The sequence below is a fragment of the Mytilus galloprovincialis genome, chromosome 1 (genome assembly GCF_965363235.1).
Source record: "Mytilus galloprovincialis chromosome 1, xbMytGall1.hap1.1, whole genome shotgun sequence".
In the NCBI taxonomy this organism is placed as follows: domain Eukaryota; kingdom Metazoa; phylum Mollusca; class Bivalvia; order Mytilida; family Mytilidae; genus Mytilus; species Mytilus galloprovincialis.
The window spans coordinates 11,155,722-11,165,931 of record NC_134838.1 but is presented as its reverse complement, the minus strand read 5'-3'; the positions used below and the strand labels follow the sequence as shown (position 1 = coordinate 11,165,931).

General features: G+C 32.7%; 1 protein-coding gene across 1 annotated transcript in view; it reads right to left on the bottom strand.

Moving 5' to 3' along the window:
* Window positions 1–346: 346 nt before the first annotated feature.
* The window catches only part of LOC143061858 (uncharacterized), a 74,177-nt gene continuing 64,313 nt past the window's right edge, over window positions 347–10,210 (bottom strand). Inside the window, exons 49-54 of the mRNA XM_076233781.1 lie at window positions 7,094–7,368; window positions 6,486–6,558; window positions 5,923–6,188; window positions 5,091–5,151; window positions 4,624–4,868; window positions 347–705 (exon numbers count right to left, since the gene is read on the bottom strand). Of these exons, the coding sequence (XP_076089896.1) occupies window positions 347–705; window positions 4,624–4,868; window positions 5,091–5,151; window positions 5,923–6,188; window positions 6,486–6,558; window positions 7,094–7,368 (1,279 nt within the window). The remainder of the gene's footprint in view (window positions 706–4,623; window positions 4,869–5,090; window positions 5,152–5,922; window positions 6,189–6,485; window positions 6,559–7,093; window positions 7,369–10,210) is intronic.

Here is a 10,210-nt window from a genome sequence, read left to right as displayed (position 1 = left end):
TTATTACACCATTTTCACGGCCCACTGACCATAGCAAATAATAGTGCAGATCCATGTACTGAGGACACAGTCTTGTTTTGTTTGTTTTTTTACAAAACTGCTATTCTATTTACAGAAAAATGTCTGACTTAAAAAAAATGTAAGTTTCAGAGATATAACCTTCTTCATTGATTTTCCCAGGTCTGTGGGTGTATTTTGAAAGCTATATCAGATTAAAAACTATTTTCTGCACAAAAAGTTGTGCTTCAAGATTATTGAGTTATGTGTGAGTAAATTATATGAATCTACACTGATAATTCGTTTGTGCATCATCTCACACTTCATCAATGCAAAGCAATATACCTATTCATGTGCAAACATAATGATGAAGAGAAAAAACTTTAAATAGCTCACATTTTGTTGCATTAGCTACGGCAAGATTCAGCACATTCTCAACATTCTGATTATCAGTAACTGTCATTGTGTTCTCATATCTGACACTGGCAGTGAACAATGTATTAATTCTATATTCTGCTGCAGAATATGGTTTTCCCTGAATTTTCAGTTTTTCTGCCTCTTTCTTCATTACTTTGGTATCTGGTTCCATCTCCATGTCAGGAGTTACTACTGCCTCCTCTCCTATTTTCTGATCATATAGGACAGAGGTCAAATGAATACCAAGGTCACCTACAGATGGTTCTGTTGATATTACACGTAAACTGTATCCTGAAAGATAAAATGATTTTCATTATATTAAAGATGTATGGCTGTGTTTGTATTCTGTTTTGTGTCAAATCAAATTTTCTAAACTTACCAGCTAGGAATGAAGATAAACACAAAACAAATATAGATATCCATTTCATCATACATACTGGTTGAGGACCAGATATTGTTAGTTACAAGTTACCTTTCTTATGTGTAAATACAGGTATTGCTATTTATTTTCATACACATATTACTAAAACTAGTTTTGTTTGATCCAATAGACCACTTTTGAGTTTTGTCCTTCACAGGAAAAGTTTGTCAATTATGTGTGCCTTTGAGATGTCATTTACCAGGTAGAGGGGACCACCTGTATCCCTGCACTATTGAAGTTCATCAAGTGTCTTCATGATCATCATTATACAGGATAAGCTAATAATAATGTTTGTAGCGTAGGTATTAATCACATTTTTCTATTTAAAGCAGTGCTGATTATCATTTATAGAATTTAATTTGCTACAATAATGCCTCATTCACAGGTACATTTAATTCGAATTGAATTCGAATCGAATGCGAATCGAATTCGCTAATTGCGATCACACACTCTTCTTTTTTAATTCAAATTGATTCGAATTGGCTAATTCGAATTAACCAATTCCCATTAGAAATACGCTTTTTGTTAATACGAATTAAAAGTTAACGTCGTTAGGACAAGTAAAGCATATTCAACGCGCATTCCAATTCGAATTAAAAGTGACGTTAGGACGTAAAACGTTTCGAATACGAATTAAACTAATTCGAATTAGTTAATGCAAATCAAATTCGAATTACGTGTGAACTCAGTATTAGATGCGAAATTTCAGATAAAAAATAATATTCTTGTTAAATATGATCTAACAGACTACCTATCAGTACACATTTTAAAGAAAAATCAAAAGTAGACATTTTGGGACACACATAACACAGGAGTTTAAATATCCCCTTAATAATCATATTTTTTCATATTCAAAAGAGCATCTGAAATTTTACTTGCAATTGTTTCTTTTACCTTAAATCATTAAAAACTACCATCAAGCTGGTGAAAAAGAAAAACAAGAGTTCATGCTGAAATGTCTCTCCTTCTTTACAAATCATTGATATTATGTTAATAGTTCTAAATATAAAGCTTAATTAAAAATAGTATCTGAGATATGGACTTGACCACCAAAACTTAACCTTGTTCACTGATCCATGAAATGAGGTTGAGGTCAAGTGAAAACTGTCTGATGGGTATGAGGACCTTGCAAGGTACACACATACTAAATATAGGTATCCTGTTACTTATAATAAGAGAAAATTTAACATTAAACTAGAGGCTCTAAAGAGCCTGTGTCGCTCACCTTGGTCTATGTGCATATTAAACAAAGGACACAAATGGATTCATGACAAAATTGTATTTTGGTGATGGTGATGTGTTTGAAGTTCTTACTTTACTGAACGATTTTGCTTCTTACAATTATATCTATAATGAACTTTGCCCATTAGTAACAGAGAACTATATTTGGTAAAAATTTACATAAATTTACCAAATTAATGAAAATTGTTAAAAATTTACTATAAAGGGCAATAACTCCTTAAGGGGTCAATTGACCATTTAGGTCATGTTGACTTATTTGTAGATCTTACTTTGCTGAACATTATTGCTGTTTACAGTTTATCGCTATCTATAATAGTATTCAAGATAACCAAAATCGGCAAAATTTCTTTAAAAATTACCAATTGGAGGGCAGCAACCCAACAGCCAGTTGCCCAATTCATCTGAAAAATTCAGGGCAGATAGATATTGACTTGATTAACAATTTAACTTCTTGTCAGATTTGCTCTAGATGCTTTGGTTTCATAGTTATAAGCCAAAAACTGCATTTTACCCCTATGTTCTATTTTTAGCCGTGGCGGCCATCTTGGTTGAATGGTCAGGTCATCGGACACATTTTTCAAACTAGACACCCCAAAGATGATTGTGGCCTAGTAGTTTCAGTGGAGATTTTGTAAAAGATTACTTAGATTTATGAAAAATGGTTAAAGATTGACTATAAAGGGCAATAACTCCTAAAGGGGTCAACTGACCATTTTGGTCATGTTGACTTATTTGTAGATCTTACTTTGCTGAACATTATTGCTGTTTACAATTTATCTCTATCTATAATAATATTCAAGATAATAACCAAAAACAGCAAAATTTCCTCAAAATTACCAATTCAGGGGCAGCAACCCAACAACCGATTGACCGATTCATCTGAAAATTTCAGGGCAGATAGATCTTGACCTGATAAACATTTTTATCCCTGTCAGATTTCCTCAAAATGCTTTGGTTTTTGAGTTATAAGCCAAAAACTGCATTTTACCCCTATGTTCTATTTTTAGCGGTGGCAGCCATCTTGGTTGGTTGACCAGGTCACGCCACACATTTTTTAAACTAGATACCCCAAAGATGATTGTGGCCAAGTTTGGATTAATTTGGCCCAGTAGTTTCAGAGGAGAAGATTTTTGTAAAAGATTACTTTAATTTACGAAAAATGGTTAAAAATTGACTATAAAGGGCAATAACTCCTAAGTGGGTCAACTGACCATTTTGGTCATGTTGACTTATTTGTAGATCTTACTTTGCTGAACATTATTGCTGTTTACAACTTATTTCTATCTATAATAATATTCAAGATAATAACCAAAAACAGCAAACTTTCCTAAAAATTACCAATTCAGGGGCAGCAACCCAACAACCGATTGACCGATTCATCTGAAAATTTCAGGGCAGATAGATCTTGACCTGATAAACATTTTTATCCCATGTCAGATTTCCTCAAAATGCTTTGGTTTTTGAGTTATAAGCCAAAAACTGCATTTTACCCCTTTGTTCTATTTTTAGCCGTGGCGGCCATATTGGTTGGTTGACCAGGTCACACCACACATTTTCAAACTAGATACCCCAAAGATGATTGTGGCCAAGTTTGGATTAATTTGGCCCAGTAGTTTCAGAGGAGAAGATTTTTGTAAAAGATAAATTTAATTAATGAAAAATGGTTAAAAATTGACTATAAAGGGCAATAACTCCTAAACGGGTCAACTGACCATTTTGATCATGTTGACTTATTTGTAGATCTTACTTTGCTGAACATTATTGCTGTTTACAGTTTATCTCTATCTATAATAATATTCAAGATAATAACCAAAAACAGCAAAATTTCCTCAAAATTACCAATTCAGGGGCAGCAACCCAACAACCGATTGACCGATTCATCTGAAAATTTCAGGGCAGATAGATCTTGACCTGATAAACATGTCAGATTTGCTCTAAATGCTTTGGTTTTTGAGTTATAAGCCAAAAACTGCATTTTACCCCTATGTTCTATTTTTAGCCGTGGCGGCCATCTTTGTTGGTTGACCGGGTCACGCCACACATTTTTTAAACTAGATACCCCAATGATGCTTGTGGCCAAGTTTGGTTTGATTTGGCCCAGTAGTTTCAGAGGAGAAGATTTTTGTAAAAGCTAACGCCGGACGCCGGACGCAAAGTGATGAGAAAAGCTCACTTGGCCCTTTGGGCCAGGTGAGCTAAAAACAAATCTAAACCTTTTTTTCAAGTTGCCACTGAACCATGAAAATGAGGTCAAGGACATTGGACATGTAACTGACGGAAACTTCTTAATATGAGGCATCTATATACAAAGTATGAAGCATCCAGGTCTTCCACCTTCTAATATATAAATCTATTAAGAAGTTAGCTAACGCCGCTGCAGGATCACTATCCCTATGTCAAGCTTTCTGTGACAAAAGTCGCAGGCTCGACAAAAAACACAACTTTGACCTAATTTTTTTTGTTCACAAGGTTTTTAAACAGATAGAAATGATCCACTCCCTTAATTTTCAAATTTATATATTTTTGGCCAATAATAAGAGTATTACCCTGTTTTGAGGCATTCCACACATTCTCCAGTAGTGTCTTTATAATTGTCTTGTTGATAGGTTTATGTTGAGACTGTAGTACCAACTTGAAACACCAACTGTACCTAGTCACATTGAGTGTCTTCCCTGGGAACACCTGTACCTCAGGTACCACCATCTTAGTGTAATTGACACCTTCTGTCAGAGAAGGGTACATCATTTTCCCATTGGCAGTAAGGATAAAGGTGAAGGTTGTCAATGATTTTCTAAAAACATAAAATAAAATTTCTAAATCTGTCATATGTTATCAAAATAAAGCAAGATAAGACAATTTTACCAATACCAATTCATATTGATAGACATTTTTTTTCTTTGGACAATAAATTTTCTGAATCAATTATTCATAGTTAATTCTTTAAAAACTCATCAGACCAGAAGTCCGAGTTTTGCCAAGAAGTTTATTTCCCAAGGAAAGTAAATAAACTTACCCAGTAATATCCTCGAAGGTATCTTCTCTCGATACTGAAGATAATTCTACACTGCTATAAGCTGCAAATAAAAAATAAATAAAATTAATAACTATATCTCCTATCTATGAAAAACCTTCCACAAAATTATTATAAAAATTCCTGCCACACAAATACCATTCTGCTTTATATGAACAGTGAACCAGTCCCTTCAGAATTATATATAATAAATAACAAATATATCTACAATATATTTGTATTCATTCTTTCAGAATATTAAGAAAACATTTCAGTGTTTACTGTTTAAAATGCTGTTTTCATAGATTGTGCCTAAATTCATTGCTACTCAAATTTATATGGGAAATATTGGGCCTTGGAGACAAATTTTAAATATTTTGCTTGACAAACAATAAGGTAAAACTGTTTACCAAACTTTTTTCTTCCAGTAAAATTTGCATTCTGCATGCAGGATAAAATCTGTAACCAACTGACAATATATACATGAATCAAGGAGATGGAAAAGGCTCACTGATGACACCCTGCCAAAATATTTTGTTTAATAGGAAGTTGTTGATGGATGAATCTGGAAACCAATCACACGGTATAGCTGACTTATATAAACCTTGAAACAAAATTTCAGAAATCCTTGTATTGTAGTTACTGAGAAAACTGTGACAAAAATATTCATGGGTCAGAAGGACGGACTGATGAATGGATGGATAGACTGACCAATGGACAGACAGAGGAAAAACAGAATACCCTCATTTTTTTAAAGTAGGGGTAAACCCAATAGATTTCTATAAATATATTAGGATATCATATATATATGACAAATAACAATACACATCTTTACCTGTTACATTTTCCCAGTATAACTTTACATGGTTCATCAATGATAACTTTTTATCGTTTGGAATGATTCCAAAGAAATGAACTTGAAACAAATCTGAGTATGCCACAGTACTGATGTCCGATTTAATAACTGTGTACTTTTGTTGCCTTGGTGAAGTAAAGTTGATTTCCTGCTGTAGATCTTCCTGAGTTATGCCCCCTTCCTCAGCAGCATTCAATATATTTCCACTGACATCCACAATGTAATTATATCTCCATACTGTTTTGCTTAAAATAAATAACAATAAAATTTTATAGTTTGAAATCACTAATACGAAATGTTATAAGATACACTGATATTTTTTCAAATGATTTAAAAATTAAAAAAAAATAATAATAGTTTGAAATATAAGTAATTTTTAAATTACAACAAAGAAATCATTCAAAATTTTTGTCTATGAATAAAGATTTGGAATCTAAGCTTGTACGAACATATATAATTGTTAAAATTTTCTGTAAAAGTTGAACTACTTATTTATTGAGTCAACATTGTACTACTTATTTCAAGTATGTGTATCTATCTACCTTGAATTTGATACTGTTGTAACAACTTCCTGTTCGTTGAACACTATTAGTTTAACATCACTAACATTGGAAGCTGTAAATAAATCATTTAAACATGATATAATCATTTTTATATTTGCGTAGATCTCTAGTCCATATACTGAAAGGAAGAACAGTCAACACACAAATCTAGACTGAAAGTTAAAAAGTTCTCTTCTTAAAAAATATATAATAGAAAGTATCATCATAACTTTTTCTCTCGAAATTTACACTCCAGTATCATTGTCTAGTAACAGTAAGTTTGATTTTCAAAATTTGTGTTCACTTAAAGTCATGACCATCTATAATCTAAACAAAAAAATAATGAAAAAAGTTTAACATTTTAGCAAAAAAAAATCCACATTTACTGCATCTTTTTCACTATTACAATTATCCACACCTTTCAAGCTGTGTACTTTCGAAAATAATTGGCATCTAAATTACCAACTGGTTTCCATTTTAAAAAACCTTTATGAAGCAAATATGAATAACAAATATATTGTCCACTGATAGGAGAAATAAGATGCATTTATAAATGTAAATCAAAGTCACATGTCAAATACAATGAAATATTATTTCTGCTAAATTACCTTTAACTTTCTTGGCTAAAGTTTGTTTCACAACACTATCAAATTTCTTTTTATCCACATTATAAATTCTTCTGTTGAGCATCACTTTAAAAGCCTGGGTTAATCTGTAAGTTTGAAAGGCATCCACATCCGTCATAAAATATGGCTCTAATAATGGATTAGAGACAACGCCCATGGCTGTGTATTCCTTATATGATGGAGTAGCATCAAGCTGGCTGTTTACTGTTGTACCATCCGTTGTTGTTATATGGTATGAAAGCTTCCAAACTGTTTCACTGCAATAATTTATACAATAAATTAAAAGACCTTTATCCAAAATTTATCTATACTATTAAACGAGAAGACCTCATTTTGTGTGTCGCTTCTCTTCTTTCCACAATAAATTAATCAACACGCCTCTGTGTCCTTTAGGTACAGTGCAGAGTCGCATTTGTCATCCATTCATATGATTATTCATATTGAGTTATTTTGGGAGAAAAACAAGAAAAAAGGCATCCGGATATTGTCCCGTCATTGGACGAAATTTTAGGTCAGATTAGACTTCCCCGGTTTGCGTTTTTCTGTATACTTTGAACATACATATACAAAGAATAAAGCGTATTTTCAGAATTCTATCTGCTAACATTTTCAAGTTTACTATCCACGGTGGTCACAGAGCTTATTAAACAGAGTCTGTATAGCTATATTATTAATTAACTACACTGTTATTGGACTTAATATAATGAAAACTGCGTATGCAATATAATGTGTAAACTAGTCCAATACAGAATAACTCGGCCAATATATATTTTTTTTTCTGTATTGGCCGAGTTATTCTATATTGGCTGAGTTGACATAAGTGCAAGATTTCGGAACGTCTCTAGATTTTACATTGAAAGTCACGATAAACACAAACTGAAAGTAAACAGTTGTTTTGAAGACGCAGTTGTCATTTAGTTGAGGATTGAGTTATCTTAAACATGCTGAAAATGTCAGTATGGCATACATTTCAGGCAAAAGACGGTCACATTCATTTAAAAGGTATTTTGAAAGCAGACGATAGAACTATTTCAGGTTTGGAGAAGGAGTAGATTATCACAAAGTTCATTTCTTGACGACCTCATAATTTCACAATAATTTGCACATAGTTTCTGCATAACACATGCAATGGCAGTACCTTTCCAATTACTATTTATGTGTTGCATCTAAATTTAAGTTGTAACACTTTATAGTGACTGAAAAGGGTAGAAAAACTCATCAGATGAGAAAATGCTGAAGACACCTGGAAACAGCACCAGATCATTATGTATTGCATCTAATAAAAAGAAACAAACTGAGATTTAGATAGTTCCACTTCAAGGTAATTACATCTTTTGAAATGAAATTAAAAAAATATTGCAACACTGTATTTAATTAATAAAGATATTATTATGTGTATTTCTGTATTGGCCTTGTTATTGGTCCTCGTCCAGCTGTATTGGCCTTCGGCTTAGCCTTAGGCCAATACAGCAGGCCTCGGACCAATAACAAGGCCAATACTTAGCCTTAGGCCAATACAGCTGGACGAGGACCAATAACAAGGCCAATACAGAAATACTTACGTAATAATATCATATCAATGACCACCATGGATCGATTAGTAAACTTAGAATTGAAAGTAAATACACTATATTTATATAGTAATGAATGTTCATAATATACAGATAAGCGCTAACAATATTCATGTGAACTTTTGATACCTTTTCTGAAATTCTCCAGTCATTAAATCTTTTACAAAATTCATTGATTACAAAAAGAAAGAAGATGTGGTATGATTGCCATGTTGAGACAACTCTCCACGAGAGACCAATATGACACAGAAATTAACAACTATAGGTCACCGTACGACCTTCAACAACGAGCAAAGCCCATACTGCATACTCAGCTTTAAAAGGCCCCGAACTGACAATGTAAAATAATTCAAACCAGAAAACTAACAGCCTTATTTATGTACAAAACATGAACGAAAAACAAATATATAACACATAAACAAACGACAACCACTGAAGTACAGGCTCCTTACTTAAAATGTCCATAACGTACTAAATGTATGTTCATATTGAAACTGATAGAAAACCAAAAATTGGGAATTTTGAAAATAAAAGAGGAGGGATAAAAAAAACATTTTCCTGTCCCCAATAACCTATGACTTATGATACTTTTGCTGAAATTCTGCGTCATTCAATATTTTACAAAATTCTTCCAACAACACTTTACATACTTTAAACTACGCTCTGAATGCCCGAGATTTCTCCGGTGTGTTCTAGTAAAACTAAAAGTTTAAGGGAGACTGCTCTATTGGCAGCAATGCAAATTTTTATCCATTTATGTTAAATGTATGTTTTCGATATCACAAACTGGTCAAAACATTTACTAAATTTTATCACCGGTATAAGGAAATAATTCGTAAATATAACTCAACATGCAGACATCTTATACGTTCAGGTATTTCACATCCAAAATTTTATGGAAATATTCTTTATAAAGCACAAAAATGTCAGTATTCTCCTCAGAAACTAACAAAACCTTTAAATAGACTTATTAAAAGGGGATATAGTTACGATACTGTTGTCAGGTCATTAAAGATTGCATATTTTGGCTTTAACATTGATTCACTGATAGGGTCTTTGCATCGGAACTAAACACATTTACTTCTAAAAAAACAGTTGTTGGCATGACACGGGTTATGTTCTTCTCATATATTTTATGATAGTATGATACTAAACCCCTAACGGGAGGGATTGTACCTGATATTCATATGATGAAGACATAATCTTTCAATCAGTTTAATTGAGGTCTGGAGCTGGCATGTCAGTTAACTGCTAGTAGTCTGTTGTTATTTATGTATTATTGTCATTTTATTTATTTTCTTTTGTTACATCTTTTGACATCAGACTCGGACTTCTCTTGAACTGAATTTTAATGTGCGTATTGTTATTCTTTTACTTTTCTACATTGGCTAGAGGTATAGGGGTAGGGTTGAGATCTCATAAACATGTTTAACCCCGCCGCAATTTTGCGCCTGTCCCAAGTCAGGAGCCTCTGGCCTTTGTTAGTCTTGTATGATTTTAAATTTTAGTTTCTTGTGTATAATTCGGA